The sequence below is a fragment of the Stegastes partitus genome, unplaced genomic scaffold (assembly GCF_000690725.1).
Source record: "Stegastes partitus isolate 25-593 unplaced genomic scaffold, Stegastes_partitus-1.0.2 Scaffold2, whole genome shotgun sequence".
Classification (NCBI taxonomy): domain Eukaryota; kingdom Metazoa; phylum Chordata; class Actinopteri; family Pomacentridae; genus Stegastes; species Stegastes partitus.
In genome coordinates this window covers 719,256-740,275 of record NW_007577733.1, presented here as the reverse complement: position 1 = coordinate 740,275, position 21,020 = coordinate 719,256, and the positions used below count along the sequence as shown (strand labels likewise).

The 21,020-nt window shown below is 40.7% G+C and overlaps 1 protein-coding gene and 1 non-coding gene across 3 annotated transcripts; both read left to right on the top strand.

The window, feature by feature from the left end:
• Positions 1-2,132: 2,132 nt before the first annotated feature.
• On the top strand, positions 2,133-2,205 carry trnav-uac (transfer RNA valine (anticodon UAC)). The gene has a single exon. It is a non-coding gene; the product is annotated as a tRNA-Val (tRNA).
• A 3,722-nt stretch (positions 2,206-5,927) lies between these two features.
• cstf2 (cleavage stimulation factor, 3' pre-RNA, subunit 2) lies at positions 5,928-20,301 on the top strand. 2 transcript variants are annotated; one of them, XM_008275645.1, is made up of 13 exons: positions 5,928-6,024; positions 6,284-6,362; positions 6,605-6,774; positions 6,880-7,016; positions 8,114-8,233; positions 8,406-8,528; positions 10,515-10,626; positions 16,809-16,908; positions 18,266-18,465; positions 18,832-18,956; positions 19,281-19,364; positions 19,703-19,861; positions 20,016-20,301. In XM_008275645.1, exons 1-12 carry the CDS (start codon positions 5,928-5,930, stop codon positions 19,826-19,828), a joined length of 1,473 nt encoding a protein of 490 aa, XP_008273867.1. In that variant the 3' UTR covers positions 19,829-19,861; positions 20,016-20,301. The 2 variants fall into 2 exon arrangements, with proteins under 2 accessions (XP_008273867.1, XP_008273858.1); XM_008275636.1 differs by having other exon boundaries at positions 19,703-20,301.
• The last annotated feature ends 719 nt before the right edge of the window (positions 20,302-21,020 follow it).

Sequence of the window (21,020 nt, the reverse complement as noted above, 5' to 3'; positions counted from 1 at the left end):
ATTTGAAACTATTCCAAAATCTATCATAAAAGCTGTTTCTGGAAACAATTCTGCTGACAGAAAATGTAAAAAAAAAAACATACATTTTCATGATCAAACAATCCTTTACATTAGAGTTATCTAGTTCCTGCTACTTACATGTAAGTAATTTCTACTTTCACTCATATTTGTAGGTCTGTCTGACAAATAAGCTACTTAAAGACATCCCACTGGAGAATTTAGAAATTGTGATAAGCATTTGTCACTATTTTCTGACATTTTATAGAACAGATGATGACATTTAAGCAAGGAAATACTAGCTGCTAATGAATACAATAGGCAGATGCAGCGTAGCTATTCATTTGTTATATGTATGTTTACTTTAAATTCCAAATACTGGACTGCTTTCGTGTATCACACACGCATATTGGTCGGGCAGATTCAGAGTCTGTGGAATAGATCTAACATGTCTTGAATTTTGATCCTGCCTACATTTGAATCTGTCTATTAATTCTGGCCTGCTGTGTTGGAGCCAGGATCAGTGAGAATACAAGCTCTGGCTGGCTCTCAAGGTGCGCTATTGTACCCCACATGATAAACAGATGCAGCTGTCATCCCCACGTTTTCCAGCGCAGCATTACTGCCCTACCCTGACTGGCACCTAAGGAAGGGAGCCGGAGTCAAAATGGCTAGAAATGGAAGAATTATGCCAGAGCCAGGGAATTTTAAAAACGGGAGCAAAAGGAAACACTTTGGTGTAAAAACTGTATAATCATCTTGCTGGAAGACCAAATCATATCAAAGAATAGAACTGTAATCACTGATTTCAGACCCTGTGGCAGCAAAAGTGTAGACATTCATTTTGACAGATTTTTGATAGAATCTGGGAAGTTGTTTGATTGACGAGCCGTAACATGAGTATCCATCAGTGACAAACACTCTAAGCCCACAGCGCTGGTGCAAGAGGCATATGTGCTACACATGCACAGTCTTAACATCTCAAAGCACAATTTAGCAGAAATGTGGCTACTTAGAAATTCAGCTGTGCGCTCTGTGATGCAGACACCATAGCAAGAAACACTCGCACATATAACTGATCGACACTTGAGATAGTTGAGATGAATGAATGGGTACCATTTCATGTAAAAATATGAAGCATATTGGTTTTAGCAGATACAGATCTATAAATAGATTTTATAGTGGTTATTCAAAGCAGGATGAGTGACCTTGCATTAAGAAAGGTGACAATAACCTTCAGTGTCATGTTTGAGAAACTGAAGAAACTGAATATTACACTCAGTCATATTGCTAATATCAGATTTTGCTTGTCTAAATGTAACATCCAACGAGTGATGTGTAATCTTTAAACCTTTAATGTAAGCTGTGTATCAGCTTTGAAATATTAAACAAGACCAACTTATTTGGTTGACTGTAATATAGAGAACATGATCCAGGTAAACTTTAATTTCTATTGTGTTAACTCCCACTGTCAGACAGTTTTGATCTAACTTCATGCCAGGTCTATGTTTTTGACAATACACTGAGTACTGTCATATTTACAGTAGGTAACCTGGGCTGGTACCGTGCACTAGACTGTGTCCTGTTTTCATCGTTGAAATCACAAGTTTCAACATGTACACGCTTGATCCATGCTAGCTGGACAAGCCAAGTCAGCTTTCCAAACTACAAACGCTAATCCAGACTTGATGTGTTGTGAGTTGCCGTGCACGCAGGCGGCAGGGCTGGAAACACGGACAAATGAAGGAGCTCGTCCAACTTGATAATTCCTGTATATCGGTGGCTGCTCGGCTGTTGGATGTTAGCTACCATAACGATCGGCCACAAAAGCAAAACGTCCCAAGAGGGCTCGACATAACTGAGTCAAACCAGCAGCAGCTAAGACGTAGCTAGGTTAATATCCAAGCCAGATGACTTACTGGAGAGACCGAAGCTTACCGACACTTTGTCTGAACCGCAGCCTGCAGCGGCGAAGTGGAGCGCAGAGGCGTTCCAGGAAGGTCCAGTGAATGTCAGCGGACTCCCAGCGTTGCCAGTCCTCTGTTAAATCGCGAAGACTACCGAACATCGCAGCGAAATCACAACTATTACGATATGTGTTTATTACAACATTCTGCTTCCCGTTGTGATCAGCTGGTTCCATAGTGTAGCGGTTATCACGTCTGCTTTACACGCAGAAGGTCCTGGGTTCGAGCCCCAGTGGAACCACGAATGCTTTTCTGCTCCAATACCGCGACTATCAATAACCACCAATCGTTGGCTAAATTGATTTAAACCCAATAGAAGAAATACTCTGCACAAGCTGGTCTTAGGTGGAGAAACACTGCTGACCCACTCAGTGGTGCACCTGTCAAATGCTATCCATCCACAGCACAGCTCCGCCATAACTCCACCCTCGCCTACCCCACCTTGGCCAGCTACTCTGACAATTAATTACCAGTTTCGTTAATAATTTCAAAACCAAAACATGTTTAAATTCCTCCTATAACAACTTCCGAAATTCAAATATTCTCGGGTTGCTTTCTTCCCCATGGCAGCAAACTGAATATCTTTGGGTTCAGGACAAAACAAGACATTTAAAAACATGATCTTAGGCTTTGGGAAACACCAATTGACATTCTTCATCATTTTCTGGCATTTTTAAAGTAATGTTTTTTGCAGTCATAATAATAATGTTCAGTATAGACTGTCAGAATTGTTAATTTTAATATACTGATATCACACTGTGCATTGAAGTGGCAAGGATATGAGAAACACATTTCAGTATAATGTAGTCAAGTACAACATCACCACTAACTATGACCTCAAAAATCAATAATGTAACACTCTCAGAGATTCTTTGGATTTAAATGGGCCTTTGGGAGGTGACATGACAGTAAGCATGGTTGTTGTTTTGATCGGCAGAATTTGTGGCAGATCTGTTGTAGTGTATTGCACTAAACGGTATAAGGTTACCTGAGAAATTACCTAGAAACAGTCTACGTTTTGTGATTAGTGTGAAATAATCCATTGACATCAAAGCTGTATTTTGTCTTATATGATTATGGCTACTATTTTCATACAATTTTCAAATATTACTTCTGTTTGTTAAAATTATTATGCCTTCTTAGACTACAAAGTACCTCACGTCCTTCGAGGAGGACAAAACACAAACACACAATATATTTGCATGTATTGGAGTTTATAAATTGTATGCCACAACCAATCTTCTGGGCTTTTTAAATAGCTGTAGTAATTTTGCTTTTTTGTTTTAAGAATATTTAGCATAATTCTAAATGTTGATTTGTCTTTTCATAGACAAGCTGCAATGATTAGCAGATCAACCATTAAGAAAATTAATAATTGACTATTTTCAGAACTGATTTATCACTTTTGTAAAGAATGATGGGGAAAAAAAGAGTTACAAAGTGCTTTAGAGTCACACAAAGACGATAAAAGCATTTCATTCAACAAACAAAAGCAAAAAACGGTTAAACAAATAAAGACAAATCAGGGCAAGGACACGTCAATAACATGCCTTTGAGAACAAAGAGCTTTGTAGATGAGATTTAAATCATTCAAACATGTACTTTTTTGGGCAAAAGTGCCTCAAAAATGACCAGTTCTAGCCTATGAAAGTTAAGATTCAATTGATTTTCTTTGTCATATATGATTATATGGGTTATGATTAAGGGGGACATGTGAATACATCTCTTATGATTACTGTAAAAATAAAGGGCATTTGACATTTAACAGAGCAAATAACAAATCAATTAATTGAGAAAATAATCCACAAATTAATACAAATAATAGAAGCAGTGCTTATAGTTGACTGTAGCACACTGATTGTACACAAATATGAAAACTTTTGAGGAGTTTTCTGTCTCCACGTGACTCGTGTTTCTACTGTTTTATTTACAATAAATGGAATCCTCAAATATTAAGTGTTATTTTAAGTTTTTTTTGTAGTTGGTAAATTCTAAAAAGATAACCCTTTACAGGAGCTTGTTAATTACAAAGGATTAGGTGGCAAAGCACAAAATCTCACATGGTATGCCTAAATGCAGCCTAATGTCGCATTGCATAATTACTCACTCCCTTTAAAGTGATTCATCTAATTCAACGACCAGTTGGTGCTAGAAGTCACACAAGTAGGGAAATGGAGATCATCTGAGTGCAGTAAATGTGTCTTAAGTAACTGTAGTATAAAGACACCTGTATCTTGAAGGTCCTGTCACTGGTGAGTCCGTACTCCAGTTAAAACTACACCATGAAGACACAAGACCACTCCAAGCAAATCTATAAAACAGTTGTTAAAATGCACAAGTCAGGCGATGAATACAAGGAAATTTCCAAGTCACCAAATATCCCTCAAAAACTGGATGACCATGCAAGAAAGAGACAAGTGAGGGAGGCCACCAAGAAACCTTTGAGTCCTCGAAGGAGTAGAAAGCTTCATCAGCTGAAATGGGAGAGACTGTGCTGTCGTCTGGGTTCTTTACCAGTCCAAGCTTAATGGAAAGCGACAATGAGAAAGACAGTTTCAAATAAAAAAAGAAAAAGAAAAAATTAAATCACAATTGGAGTTCAACTGGAAGAGGATTCTTTGGTCTAATGAAACCAAAATTGAATTTTTCATCCATCAGACTCGATGGTATGTTTGGCAAATACCAAACACTGCACATCATCATAAACACATCATCTCAACCGTAAAGCATGGTGGTGGCAGCATCATGTTTGGATGCTTCTTGGCAACAGGCCCTTCAGGGCTTGTAAAGGTAGAGGCTAAATCCTGAAGGACAACCTGATGCAGTCTTGGCAGACGATTTGTTTTCCAGCAAGACAATGACCTGAAGCACACAGCCAAAGCTACACAGAAATGATCATAAGACAACAAGGTGAATGTTCTGGAGTGGCTGAGTCAGAGTCCAGACCTCAATCCAGGGAGAGTTTGTGGCTGAAGGGCTACTCATTCACAATCCCAGCACAACCTGACAGTTTTTTAAAAAGAAGAATGGGGGGAAATTGCAGGGTCCAGATGTGCCAGGCTGACTGAGATCTATTCACTCAAGCTCAATGCTGTCATTGCGACCAAAGATACGTCTACAAACCAATCACTTGTTTTACTGTTTAGATTTTTAATTAACTGACATTACTTTGAACAACTCTGTTCACATTTTCAGATGAGTCTTTTTTTTGTGTAAAGGTTTTCTCAGAAAACCCAGATTAAATTGACCATGATTCAGTGTTGAAAAGCAATAATAGGGGCATAGGGGCAAAACTTCTACGGGGGTGAATACTTTTTATAGGCATTGTAAATGTGCAATATAAATAACAGCAGCTTGACTTGGCTTAACAAGGCTACCCGCCGGCTACTAGTTCACTGCATGCATGGCTGGAAGTTTATATCATTATTAGCTTTAACTTTTTAATAGTTCATTCATGTGTCTCGCTGTCAATCCGTACATGTGTATTTAATCACATTTAATACGTTACAACTGTTAACTAACAACATTTCAGCTTCCACCAGGGCGGTGAGCGAGCTAACAAGCTAACTTTAAAAGAATTATCACTCACCAAATCTTCTGTTGGAGAGAAACTGGGAGTGCGGGAGACGTTTTTAACTTTTAACTGGACAATTAGCACTATATAACCTGTCATATCTAGCCTACCTGTCTTGTAACGGCAGGGGCAAACAAAAGTTAACAACAGCGCCACCTGTTTTCTGTTGACCACTTTCATCCTGTTTTCCGGCGTTTCCCGCGGTTAAAGAAGTATTGCTCATTGCTGGTTAATTAAATAAGAGATAAAGCCTTAGATAGCTGATGGGGTCACTGGTCAAGAGGTTAGTAAAGGTCGCACGGCTTGCATTTGAATGTGGCCTTCTTTCCCCTCAAACGGATATCGTCTCTGTCTAATTTCCTGGTGTCGCATTCATTTCTCTCCCCAAAATGGCGAACGTCGCTGCTGCCGCTGCTGCTGCTGCAGCCGCTGCTGCCGCCGCGAGTCGAGACCCAGCCGTGGACCGGTCGTTACGGTCGGTGTTCGGTAAGTTGGTTGCGTTTACTTGCTCGACTAGAAGGTCTTTTATCCACTATGTGTACGATAAATGGATAAACCAAAGGCTAATGAATGAAAACTTGCTAACATACACGTCCGGCTAGTGGTGCTGTTAGCTAGGCAACGAGAGAACAAAACTTAACGGTAACCCTCCTGGAAAACCAGTAAACGGACTATAAATGAAAATGTGTTTTTTGTATTTGTTGTCGTGCTAAAGTTAGCTGTTCATGTCTAATAATTATTTCAGTGGGAAACATTCCGTATGAAGCCACAGAAGAGCAGCTGAAAGACATCTTTTCTGAAGTCGGACTTGTTGTCAGCTTCAGGTAAGAGAAACGAGGAACTTTTACATGTTTGCTCTTTGTGCTCCATAACCAGGTTTCTGCTGTAAACAACCATACAGTGTTAAAAGTGTAACATTCACAGTTAAAATTAACACCCAACATGTGCACATTTCTATGGTCTCGCGTTTTATAATGAGATGAATAGAGGTGTTTTCCCTGCACGTTTTTAGACAACTTTTAATATGTGCATATTGACATGATCATATGTGTCTCCTTGTTCTCAGGTTAGTATATGACAGGGAGACGGGAAAGCCAAAGGGATATGGTTTCTGTGAATATCAAGACCAGGAAACGGCCCTCAGTGCCATGCGGAACCTGAATGGGAGAGAGTTCAGTGGTCGGGCTCTCCGTGTGGACAACGCAGCCAGTGAGAAAAACAAGGAAGAGCTCAAAAGTAAGGCTTTATTTTCTCTTGTCTTGTCTCTAAGTTGCCGTAGTTGATTCGACTGAGAGGTGTTTGTGCAAAGCAGCAGTTCTGAGTTACTTTTGTCTTGCACAGGTTTGGGAACAGGAGCTCCCATTATCGAATCTCCTTATGGAGATACTGTCCAGCCAGAAGAGGCCCCAGAGTCCATCAGCAGAGCCGTGGCCAGTCTGCCACCAGAGCAGATGTTTGAACTTATGAAACAGATGAAGGTAGGTTGGTTTAGGAGCAACTGTTTAAGCTTTTTTCTGCATGGGATGCAGGCTTTGTTAACTACTTCCATTGGATCCAGCTTTCTCTACAGTGATGCTGGTAAGAACAACGAAACCATCTGCTAAACATGCAGTTCCAGTGCCTAGCCCTTAGTGCTGTGGATCCATCTCTGGAATGGTACATGCGTGGCATTTGTATAATATTTTGCTGAATTTATGCAAAGCTCTTTGTATTACAGTGTAGTCTCCTCAAAATAGAGCAGATCATCCAGTGTCTTGTTTTCACAAATTGCAGCATTTTAGCATTTTGATGAGTTTGCTTCTGCCACTACTGTCAAGGCATCCTAATTGTGTTTTTTTATTTATTTTTTTTTGTAAATGACTAGATTTGACTAAAGTGAAAAACAAATTACAACTGAAGAGGAATCTAACAGAATTTAGAGCTTCATAGTTCCCCCAGACAGCATGTGCTCAGACTGTATGATGCTGCTCACTCTTTTAAGTCTCCGGGAAAGACGGCAAAAAATGTTTCTCTCAGTCAGAATCACCTCCAGCCTGACAACTGTATGCAGATGCTTTCTTTCCTTTCATTAATAGAGGCTCTGCTGTACAGCCTGTCTCTTCCAGCTCTGCCGGAGAAAACCTTATCTGTGCACAGCTGGCAGTCTGCTTCATTAAGCTCAAAGAAACACCACACTGCAGACATTTTTCCCCCAACTGGGGAAGTGTTTTGTTGCACCAAAGCTTGTGTCAGTAGGACAGCTCCATATGCTGATCAGAGTGAAAGTGTTTGTGCTCCGATACTACAGATATTGTTGCACATCGTTTGTCTAATGTTTTTTTTGCTGATGCCACAACTTTGTTTGGTTATGGGCATGTGTGTGTGTGAATCATAACTGGGTAGCAAAAACTATGGGAATAGAAACAGCTGAAAAATCAGTTTTAGTTTTTATTTTTAATGAGGAAATCTTATCTACGAGGGATGGATACAAAAAATTGTTGTTGTTTTTTTCCCGCCTTAATTGATTTATTTTCTTGCAGTTTCTAATATCAGATTTCGATCTTCTGTTTGGTGATAATTGTACTTCTCTTTCCAGCTGTGTGTGCAAAACAGTCCCCAGGAGGCAAGAAACATGCTGCTGCAGAACCCCCAGCTGGCCTATGCTCTGCTGCAGGCCCAGGTGGTCATGAGGATTGTCGACCCTGAGATTGCCTTGGTGAGAATAAAGAAATCGAATCCTAAAAGAGTTTTCCTTTATGTAAAGCAGTCAAACGTATAAGTTGTTCTTGACTGTCACCCTGTCATGTGTCATTAAATAAGAAGGCTGTCCTGAACATGAGACCAGAAAACATATTTTTAAGATGTTGTTCCTTTTACTTCCTGTACAGAAAATGCTTCATCGGCAAACTACAGCCCCTCCTCTGATTCCCAGCGCACAGGGTGGAGGAGCACCACCAGTCAATCCTCCTGCTGCACAGCCCACTGTACCAGTGTCTCAGCCGCAACCTGTGGTAAGCAGAACTCTTTCACTCTTTAAAGAATTCCAGTTCATTTCAATCTGCTCCTTATATTGTGGCTTGGCTGGTCATGCTAACTTTGCACTCCTCACCTTCATTCTAGAGACTCAGGCAAATGAGAAGTCACAAAAAAGTGTATATCTGGGAAACCAGCATGAGCTCCCTGTAGCTTTCAAAAATGTGTTTGTTTTTTTTTTATTCTTATTTTTTTATGAATCACCTGACTAAAAGTGAACAGAAATTAGTCGTCTGAAACAGCCATTTTTCTAGCTGGCCGGGGATAGCTGTGAGTGTGGTTACCGATTACAGTCAACAGTACACGCAGTAACTTCTGTAACACAAGCTAACGCATAAACAACATACAAAAGCAATGATATCCCAATGAAATTTTGTTGCCACTAATTTGATCCGCATCATTTAATATTTCTAATACTTGATACTTTTTGCTAGATAATGTGCACTTCATGTATTGTAGTTTGGCTGTAGTTCCTGTTTAAACCACCAGGTGGAGGCCCCCTGCTGAGACATACTGTAGCAACCAGAGGAAGGGCCTTTCCTTGTTGTCAAGCAGAGACCTTTGTAGGGGTTTAGCTAGTAAAGAGACACCATGACAAAGTCTTTTGTGAGAATTAGTGAACCCCAGGCAGCGCACATATATTAAGTCGAGTTAATTACATAAAATTACATCATTGTTTTCATATATTGACAGCTGGATTTAAACATCTAGTAGGCAAGTAAACTAAGAAAATTACTCAAACTTGCAACATGTGTGACAGCACAAGTAAACTGGGAATTTACGTCAAGTAAAAAGAACAAGTAAAAAGAGAATTGTAAAGGCTGAATTTTTTATTTTTTTTTAAATGCACCACTTGCAATAAAAGCGGTGTTCATTTCTGTCATGTCTGTATAATATATTCACTCCTTCGACCGAGTTTAGGTTCTTGCCAATACCTATCAGTTAAAAAATGTCTGGCTCACATCCTCATACAAAAGCATTACCTGTGCTCCTCCTACAGGATCTATATAGTCATCCCCTTTCAAAATGTTCTGTACATACATTAAATTCTGCCTGGCAGAGGTCCTCGATTCTTATTTTCAGTCAGTATTCTCCTTCTCATGCAGTAGCAGTTAACAGAAACTGGCACAAACCCGCTAATTTCTCTCCAACACAAATAAACCAAAAGTATCCAAAATTTACTGTGTTTTTTTTTTCCATTGCACGAGAAAGTAAAAGCTTTATACTATTCATGTTGCAAAAAGTTTTGCAAAGCTGCTTGGAGCCTGTACTGGATAACCTGATATAGGCCATTTTGTGTGATGACCTGAGTCTCTACAACAGAGGTGGAGAGTACAAAGTTAGTATGACCCAAAGAGTCACGAGGCCCAATGCCCCATTCAATATTGGTCACATTAAATTTGTATTTAATGAAACTAGCCTGTTCTTGGCCCTCTAAAAGGACATGACGTCACAGCTTCTATGTACTTAGCAAATGAATATTTATTATCGAGATCACAAATTGTGTCAGAGCAGTGCTATTATTTGGAGTCTGACAAAAAGGAAATTTTCACCCACGACCCAAAACCAGCTGGAGATCTAACCAAATCAACAATGCTGTGTTTAAAATTATCCAATACACCGACATCAATAGAAGTGAATGAGAAATGGAGCAAATATTTGGACGGGACCGTAATGTGTTCATACCTTAAAATAAGTTCACATTCACTGTGAGGGGGAAAAGAAGTATTGTTTATATGATAGTCTGTTTCTTAATTTTCCATTTCCACAATCGTGATTTTATTAAATGTAATCTCTGAAATCAGTGAACCATAAAAGTGTTCAGTCCACTCAGCTGATCTTATGTCATATTGTAATTGAAGGGAGATGGGATAGCAAAGAATGCTTTTTTGAGAGTTAAGTGTCCCTCATGGTAAGCGTTCTTTTTGTTTATAATAATCATTGTTGTTTTGTCACATGATCAGCCTGGAATGCACGTCAATGGAGCTCCACAGATGATGCAGCCTCCAGCCATGGGTGTTGTCCCTGGACCGATGCCTGTACCGGGACCTGGACCTGGACCGGTTGGACCTCCAGGTAATAATCAAAGTGCACACATGCTTAAAATAGCAACTTAACCTGTGGTTATAGCGTCAAGTTTCCAAATATTGATTACCAAGAGTATTGATGATGATGATGACGATGATGACATTTGACAACTTTCCAGATCTTTGTTCCGCTTTTTAAACTCCCTGCTAAAACAAACTAACAAAACAAGCCCTTACTTTCAGTAGCCATATCCGTATCATCTCCAGTATCTGTAGTCCTTCAGGCTAATGCGGCTGTTTTTGAATGTCTGATATCTGCTCAGTGGATTTATCACCATTGTTGCTCTGTAACTGCCTCGAGTTTGATATTTTTTGCTGTAATTTAAAGTTGTCTAAAAAAAAAAAAAGCAAAACTTAAAGTGTAGTAAAGTTTAAACCTAAGATTTTTTCTTAAAGTAAGTAAATATTCTGTAGTCTAAAAATAATATGACATTTATATTTAAAAATATACCGTGCATTAGTATATACTATACAAACCCTGAACTAAGCAATCATTTTCCACGACTTTATCTTTTTTCTTTTTGTGTCTAAAACTGTTAACTCACAATGATTATAGTTTGTGTGAAGTTTTCCAGTGCAGTGTTTCCAGTGCGTATAACTTTATAAAGCTTCTAAACGAAATAAATTTAGCCATTCCAAAAAAACTTTTGATGTCTTTTACATAGATTCATAAACTATTTAGATATTATTTACCAGTCTGTGGTCACTGTGTCCCAATTCCAAAGTTTAATTTTTAAGACTTGATCAACAGATGATGATGCCTACAGAATCTTGCATCCTTGCGTTGTGTTGTAGATTTAATTAGAAAAGAATACAGTTGGAATTTTCCCACCAGCCCAGGACCCACGATGGCATAAAACATGCTTTTGAAAAGTTTTGCAAATTTATTTAGAATAAATAGCTGAGATTTCTCGTTAACTTTGCTGTCAAACTCCAATATGTGATCAGGTGTATATTGTTTGCTTTAATTATTCTTGAGATCCTGATAGATATTCACCTGTAACAAACTTGAACTTTTTGGACACAGTTGCCAGGTCGTTATTGTAAATGAGAACCTGTTCTCAATTAACCTACCTGGTTAAATAAAGGAAAAATAAAAAATAAATTTAGAAAGACACACCTGTGTGTATATTGAATCCCACAGTTCACACATCATGTCAGGACAAAAACAAAGCCAAGTCCAAGGAACTCTCTGTAGACGCCTGCGATAAAATTGAGGCACATGTCATGGCTCACGAGGATCACTAGGTGTCACCAGAGCCTCGTTATTTGTGAAGGTTCTTTGTAAGCAATTATTATGTTGACCTTTGAAGGTCTACACAATGCACAATACATTCATCCCTAAATGTTTGATATTATGTTGTTTCAGTGTTTCTGTAAATATTTCCTGCTGCTTAGTTTTGTAGAAGTTTCCTCTTCACTCCTGTGTCTTTGTGTGTGCATAAGATGATTTCATGAGCGCGCTCAAATGCTGCTTTGCTCTCTTTAGTCTTTGTGTCTCTTGTTCTTTTTCACTTTTAATGCTGGCTCAGGAAACCTTCAGCATTCTCCCACAGGATCGTCTGGTCAAGCTGCTATCGAGCGGCCTCAAGGTATCACTGTACTCCCTCAGTTCTCCCGTCGGGTCATAGCGCTGTTAAAGGACTGGTGCTCTAAATGCACCACACGTCTTGGACTTAGCGTTAGCTTTTCACAGTTTATTACCTTGCTTGCCTACTATTAGCAATTATGAATTTACCACTACACAATCAGCCCTTAGATTATTTATTAGGCCTGTGTAAATAAAGGTTGTGTTCTCAGAACACTCGTGTAAATACAGCAGAAAGAGCTGTATCATGAGAGTGGAGACTCTGCATGTAAAAAGGGAAAGGTTTAGGCTACAAGCTGAATTTTGCATGATTATTTTCTAGCGTTATAGCCAAGCTATTTAAAAAAAAAAAAAAAAGCACGTTACAGTGAGTACTGTGAGTATTGAATTGTATTGTTTACATTGTTTGGTTTTGAATTCACATCACCTTCAGTCCAACATGAAGTTAAGAAGTGTACAAAACTGTGATCAAAGAGGAATATATAGAAAAAGATTAATCGATAACATATTTGTCTGTTGCCCCCCTATTTATAGATATGTTGAGCATGTGTCTATTTACAGACGGTGAACATTTTTGTTGCAGAGAATAAGTTTGTCAAAACAAAAATTAATGCAGAATGCATGTTTTAGAATCTGAGCAAATGCTAAACAAGGAAAACGACGCAGTAGCACTGCTTTTGAATAAGTAGATAAAAGCAATTAATTGAAGAAAATTGCAAAATTTTAATATGCTAAATATGTGCACAAAGAGAGCGTTTTGCTTTTGCAGCTGAAGCCAGTTTGTGCAGAGAGGGCAGACGTTCTGCCTTCATCTCGCTTATTTTTGGACTGCATTGTACAGCTCAATGGCTGTCGCTACAAAAGGGCACTTAAGATGCTCAATGGTGCACTTTTAGGTGCTGTGAAGGAGGTTTTAAAAGGTTCCACGGGCCTCATCAGCTCAGCACACCAGGCCGTCTGCTCTGGTTGGGACGTTGATTGCCTTAAATGACCTGCCGTACGTTTGCAGACAGGTGTGATTGCAGGATGTGTCGTCTGAGTGAACAGCTGGAAAACCCCCTGACACAGACAGATGATATCTGTCTGGTGTAATAGTTTTAAAGATGGTTAGTGGGTAGGTACACCAGTCCTGTAATAGCAAAACCATAAACCACAAACTCTGATATAAAATCCTGAAAGTGGTTCTATTAGAATTTTACAAAATGGTCAAATTTTCTATGCTGGCAGTTTGGACTAGTTTTGTCTTTTTGCTTCTTTGCTCTAATTCTCTGTAAAGACCCATCTGTGGCATTTAACAGAAGACAAATGACATAGAAACCTCCTGTCACTATTGAATTACATTGATTTGGGGGATTACTTTGCAGAGTCTGCTGTTTGTCGGTTTGGCAAAGTTGATTAGAGATGTAAGCTCTCCTTAGTCCAGACTGATGGATGCGAACCACAAAATATCTTCGGCTGTTTTACACGTGCTGTATCTCAGATGTCGAGATGTGGAGAATGTTACAGTGGAGACGTGTTTTTGCCGCAAAAGGTCTGTTCAATCTCATTTTCCGTGTTTATGTTCTGTTTTTAGCCATGATGCTGTTGCCATGGCACTGTGGGTAAATTTGGGTCAGTGAGCTGGAGGAATGTTGCTTTTCCTCCATACCTGTGTGCTTGCTCATGGATGCTGCACCTGCCAAAATCGAGCTAGGTTGGCAGCTAAATAAGACGGGATATACAGTTCTAAAAATGCCAACATTCACACGTCGCAGATTTTTGCAGGACTCCCACTCCTCCTCTGATGCAATAGAAATACACATGAAGGCTTTCAGTTCAAACTCTGGATGTTTATTAGTGGTAAAGACAATAGATTGCTTGAATAAAGAATCGATGTGAACAGCAGTCGTTAGTTGCAGCTGCAGAGCGGTCCATCTATACAGGATGTGTCACTCTCACTAATGCAAGACTCAGACTGCAGGAGTTTTAGGCAGAATTAGCCCCGTTTCACCCCTCCTGACGGCGTCTGGTCTGGAGCTCTTAGTCGTCTGAGGGTTTTACAGATCCAGTCCTAAACCTCCTTAAACTGCAGGCAGACTCATTGGGGCCGCCTCAGTAATATCATGTTCAAATTTGGATGCCTCTGACTTGCGGACAACTTTGTGGTTATAATATCTGTTGTTCGGTGTTGCAAAGCTGCAGATTGGGAATTGCCCTGAAGTGACTGCTGGGTAAGATGCAGTCGTAAATAGCTGCGTTTCAGCCTTCATACTCTTTGTGTTGCCTCAAAACAGGAATATAAAAATCTGCAATTGAGAACAGCTTTATAGGGAATTTGGCTGTACTGAAATACACTGTATGTGAGCACAAAGAGCAGGAGAGAAGTGAACAGATGTAAACAGCTGCTGAAGTTGAGAACAACAGGCAGCACAAAAACACAGTAACTCATCCAGTCACTGTTTTTTGTTTTCACCATCTCTGAATGTCCCTCTGTGTTACAGTTTTCACAGAGCTCTGACTTGTGAGCATACACTGAAAGCTAATCGTAGCGTTAGCCATGCAATGTACTCACACATTTGATGTGGGGACACTGCCATGAAAAATGGATCTTCAGTTCCTCGGATGCTGGGATTTTGCTAAGACTCTTGTGTCCACTCTTCCAGCAAAGAACAGAACATTTGGCGCGCTTTATTCGTGGCTCAAGTATTTTAGAGTTACTAGAAGCAGCTCTAGAAAGTAAACAAACCTGGTGGACTCACTTCAGAAGGAGCAGGCAGTGAGAATGTTGCAATTGGTTCCTCATTTTCTACTCACCGCATGAACAAAATTCTGAGTGGTTTGTAAATCTGGGAGGCTTTCTAGTAGAAGGGAAGGGGCTGGAGAAATGGCAGTTGTAAGCATCTTCATATTCTCACAGCTTTTATTTTACACCTCCCAAGTTTTTAAGACATACAAACACAATAAAAATGGATTTTCACCATATGGGACCATTTTTAGAGCTGTTAAAATCTCACCTCCAGTTCTCACTGAAGAATAGACAGCCCATGCCGACTGCGTCTCCCAGCCACTTTCTCATCCAGCCTTCTGCTTTTGCATTTTCTTTTTCTCACCGCAAGGCATGATCAGCAATTCATCAAGTTGTTGCACCACATTCTCCCTTTTGTTTACATCTGCTTCCCTGTCAGGTCATGTGAGGTGGCATGTTTTTCTTAGATTACTCCCTCTGGCACAATATTAATAATACCCTGTAACATGTGCTGTGCCAATATTTTCAGATCTTGTAGTGTGTTCATGACTGAGAGTATAAAGATGAATATTAGTGAAATTTCTAAGAATGTGTTAGGATTTTGTAACTCCTGTAGTGTGAGAACGGCATGACATACGAAGAGACTGCTTAGCCTTCTGTTTGCTCCTAGAAAGCAAAGAGTCAATTCATGACGTGAAATTGCTGTGTTCGCTTTCAAGCAGCACAATACTGTTTAAAGAATTTTGTAAACTCAAGCTTCTTGACTCCTCTTTTGATGTGCTCTTGTTGGTGTTTTTTCACAAATCAGCCTGATTTCTTGTTATTTTTCCACAACAGCGTTAGACTGACAAGCTGACAGAAGCCCAGGACTTCTTTACCTCATCGTTTTCCTCTAGATTCTTCTATTTGCTGGCAGTATAACTCACTGCTGTAGCTTTACCCGACCAGCAGAAAGAGCTTTTTCTTTACATTTTTAGTGACTACTTTCCGGCCTGAATAAGCATCACATCCTACAAACATAGTCAAGAACCACATTTGCATTACATAAATCTTCAACAAACACCACTGTAGATGAGAAACAGTGCATTTAGCTGTCATCTAACCGGAATATAATGTGAAACAGGCAGTGGCCAAGTGCAGAAAGGCTGTATTGAAATGTTTCATGATGAAACATTTAGAAGAATTATTTCATAGCTCACGTTGAAGTCTAGTCACTGCCAGGGAACGATAAAAGCCTGCTATGGTGCCCTACTGTTTACTGGGGATAGTATCGCTGTCGGTTGTCGTTTTCATGCTATCAGACATGCTTTTAACATAATTGAACACTGAGACATCCGTTGCTCTTGATCTTCTCTCTGCATGCCTCCTGTCTGTGATGTCTCATGGCCAAATAACATCAGACTTACAAGACACAAGTAGGAGAATATTATCATGTCAGGTTTTCTGTATCAGTGTGGGAACAGATTAGTTTTTTTGTGTCTGTGTGTGTTTCGAACCTTCTGTCTTCTTGGTAATATTGATAGCAGATCTTAAGGCTCCACTTTCCCCCTGCCTTCATGTCCCTGCTCACACCCTGATGTCTCCCTGTGTGTCGTGACGTTGGGCTGTGGCCGTTCTGCTGTGGTCACTCTGTCTTTTATCCGTCCCAACCAACCCTGGGTGTTTCCTGAAATAGCTATGCTGTGCAAACACAACTCTCTATAGATGTGTGTGGTCTCTCCTATCAGCTCATTCAAAGTTGCTGCTTGTTCATAATGGTTTAGCCATTAAACATTTCCCTTTAAGAGAACAAAAGCATCTGTTTGGGTTGAGTGTAGACATGCGGTTGAATATGTGATTTATTTTTTTCGTCTGTCAGGACCGGGCGGTATCCCCCCCAGAGGGCTGCTGGGAGACGGTCCCAATGATCCCAGAGGAGGAACTCTGCTGTCTGTCACTGGAGAGGTCATAGATCCCAAGTAAGAAAGCATCACTTTACTTAATAACGGAGCAGGTGTGGCTTTTAGGAGTGTCAGTTCAAGCTATTCATGTTGTAATCCTTAAGCTGTTCCTCCTGGATTGTTTCGCAAAACTAGTTCTTACAACATATGCGAGGTTTAGTACCACAAATCCCAGAACTTGTTGAGCAGATACTAGTGATCGAAATGCAGCTACTAGTGTATCGGTTTACAGAGCAAACATGACTGTAAACAACAGTTGCAATCGCTTTATGTTGCTCATGCCATAGATGGTGTTCCACTGAACAACAGAGGAGTTGCTAAGATGTCTGAGGTGTGCAGGTGTGTGGCTGCTGCTGCTGTTTTTTTCCTCCATCACTCCCTTGAATACAATTATAAATGACCAGCTGGTGTTTTGTTTTGTGTATGTAGTTTTCATGAACCAGTGGAGAATACGTTGCATTCCCCTGCAAGCCCTACCCAATTTGGCCAGTTGAACAATTGATGTACGTGAAGCAATAGGAAACGCTCTATTTGCATCAGCAGTGACTTATTATAGCTCAGCTACTGTGTTACCAGTGTGGCAAAGGTTTGGATCAGTAACAAACAGTAACAATGGATTAAATGCTGAATCATAATGACTTGCTGATGAATGGCGGACCCTGCCAGTAACAATGAAAATGACTATAAAGAAACGTGATCGCTGAATGGAAACGCACCAATCAACCACCACGTTAAAATCACCCTGAATATTATTGTGTAAGCCCCCCTGGTGCCACCAAAACCGCTCTGAACCGTTGGAGCATGGACATGGGAGTGTCCTGTGGTGTCTGGCACCAGCACTGGCAGCTAATCCCTTAAGTCCTGTGGTTTGCGGGGTGAGGCCTACGTGGGTCGGTTTTGTCCCGGCACATCCCACAGACGCTTCATCGGATTGAGGTTTGGGGATTTTAGATTCTGGGTCAATGCCTTGGGTTCTTGGTTGTGTTCCTCGAGCCATTTCTGAGCCGTTTATGTTGTGTGGTGGGACAATGTTAAGCTGCTGGCGTTGGAGTGCTGTTGCCATGGGGATCTGCAACAATGTTTAGGTGGCGGTAGTTGTCAAAGTAGCGTCCAAATGAAAGCCAGGACCTAAGGTTTCCCAGCAGAACATTTCATTTTTTAAATGAATGTTATTCACTTCACCTGTCATTGGTTTTAATGCTGTGGCTGATTGGTCTATATTCAGTGCCGATCATAAACAGTACAATAAACCACTTTTGATGTCGTGATGGTGGATTTTAAGACCAACCACCCCTTTTATACCAAAAATCTGTGTTGAGACTTCGTCAGTTTGGTTTCAAAAAGATTTAACTGCTGTTGTTTTGTGTGTGTATAGCCGGGGCTACATGGGAGCTCCACCACCACACCAAGCTCCTCCTGTACACATGTCCCAGATGGCGAGTGGGCCCCCTCCGGACATGAGAGGGCCTGCAATGGACATGAGAGGCCCGCCCATGGGTGAACCACGAAACATGATGGGCGACCCCAGAGGGCCACCGATGATGGAGCCTCGGGGACCGCCTATTGAAACCAGAGGTAGCTGCTCCAGTAACGATGAGCCTGAGGGGTTAAACTCACCTGATTGCGTGCACGTAGTCAACATTTTTGTAACGAGTTCCAATTCAGCTTCAGTCCTAGTTGGCAGGCACACCCAGAAGCAATGAGCCAAACAAAAGTTCTCTGTCCTAGCAAGAGGTTTTTATAAAATGATCGCATGTTTGATATGGAAAACTTTTTTTTTTTTGGCTGCTATTGTTATGTTTGGATCAAAGTTCCTTGTTGTTCAACAATGTCGGTGTTGTGCACGATGCAATGTTACACTGTCCTTCCTTCTCACCCAGTGTAAGCTACAGTGATTGGCTCAGAATCCAACAAGGTGTGAATTGTGTTTTCTTTCTGCAGGCCGTGACCCGAGGGCGATGGACACTCGTGGGCCAGTGACGGGTCAGAGGGTTCCCATAGCAGCAGGAATGCCAGGCCCTGTCCCTCATAGCATGGGTCCAAACGCTCCTCCACCTGCAAGACCGGTAACGGTTACATCTGATTCAGTTTTTATGGACACTCATTGACCTAGACTTGTGTCTGCAAACCAAAAAAAAATAAAAAATCTGCAATTTAATTTGTTGGGAAAGTATGTAGGTCATTGTTACTCATAATTATTAAGTCTTGTTTGTCCTATCGTTTTGTAGATGAGTCATGACATGTGACAATGAATCTTATCAGTTATTAGTCAGTTAAATTGTATGAAAGCATCGTAAATCAAGGGATCAAAGGTGAACCAGCAATCAGTGTCATCTGCTCGAATTGTACTTTGAAAAACAGTGAGAACTGATGGTGCGTTTGTCCTGCAGGGTCCTGGTATCTCTGGTGTTCCTCCAGCAGGAGGAGGCTTCAGTCCGGGCCAGAGTCAGGTCTCCACACAGGATCAGGAGAAGGTGGGCATCCCTTAATCTATCACTGTTGTCTTATAACAAACCAGATCCTCAGTCTGTAAATAATAATAATATCTAAATATTTTGTAGCGAGACATACACATCATTGCACAAACCCTTCATCAGTGACAAGGAATTCTCAGAGGAGCTTCATCCTCGGCAGCATGTCACAGCTCCTCTGAGCGAGTTGCTTGTTCTTTTTTGCGTTCTCATTCAATGATGGTGAATGTGTGAATCATCAAAACAATAGTTGGTGAACTTTAAACACAACAACAGCTTTTTGAGGAGGTATTCTGAGTAGAGATTCTTTTTCTAAATTCTTTTCTTCTATCCGTCTTTAGGCCGCCTTGATCATGCAGGTCCTACAGCTGACCCCAGAACAGATCGCCATGTTGCCCCCGGAGCAGCGGCAGAGCATCCTCATCCTCAAAGAGCAGATTCAGAAGACTGCTAGTGGAGCACCTTGATATTCTGACAGACAAAATTCTGAAACAGCAGAGGTGGAGTTTCTTGTTGTTCCATCTTAATTTTCCTCCTCACTGGAAAATTGCCATTTTTTTTTTAAAACATTGCTGTATTGTCATGAAGCAACTTTGTTCCTGACTCATGATTGTGCTTTCCTCCCTCATTTGTTTTTCCACTTCATTATGTCAGGACTTGCAGTCTGCCACTCCCTGACTCAGCTGCCAGCAGCTTGAACAAGTCTGAAGATGTGTCATCGTAGTTCAGAATATTGTATAGTTTTTTAATCATATTGTCTGTTTTGTATGAAAGACTAAGGTTGGTGCAAGTGGATACAAAAAGAAGTGAAACTTTTGAGAGGTTGATGTGAAGGCAAAGCAAGAATGTCATGAGGTTTCATGTTTGTCCTCCAAAGCCAACTGCTGTCACATCGTAGCTCTGGAAATTGTTTTGTCAATAAAATGAAAGAATACCTTCACTGTCTTCATTTGTTTATTCAAGAGGAGTTCAAAATTGTACACAAGGAACGCCTTTAAGAAGTTAATGCAAAAAACTCTTCCTGTGCTGTGAGTTCAGAGGATGATTAACCACAGCTACGTGACTGACAGGCTTCCTCCTGATTTTATATCATTCTGATGAGGAAATACCAAAGTCTGACAGGTTGTAATACCTATTGTCGGTTTCCTGGAAACCTGTTTCCTTAACTGGTAACTCTGGGAAAATAAACCAACGGGTCCAATTTCAAATATTTTGGAGTTCGAGAGTTTTTGTTTTTACCTTGTAACACAACATGTTATATACAGTGTTTTTACTCAGGTCATATCATCTATGTAACATGATATTAAACATGCTGCATTAGAGCTAAAACAACTAGTCATCCATCCATTTTCTATACACCGCTCAATCCTCACTAGGGTCGCGGGGGGGCTGGAGCCTATCCCAGCCGACTCAGGGTGAAGGCAGGGGACACCCTGGACAGGTCGCCAGTCCATCGCAGGGCCACACTTAGAGACAGACAACCAAGCACACTCACATTCACACCTACGGACAATTTAGAATCACCAATTAACCTCAACATGTTTTTGGACTGTGGGAGGAAGCCGGAGAACCTGGAGAGAACCCACTGCACATGCAAACTCCACGCAGAAAGATTCCGGTGCCCCCACCGGGACGCGAACCGGCAACCTTCTTGCTGCG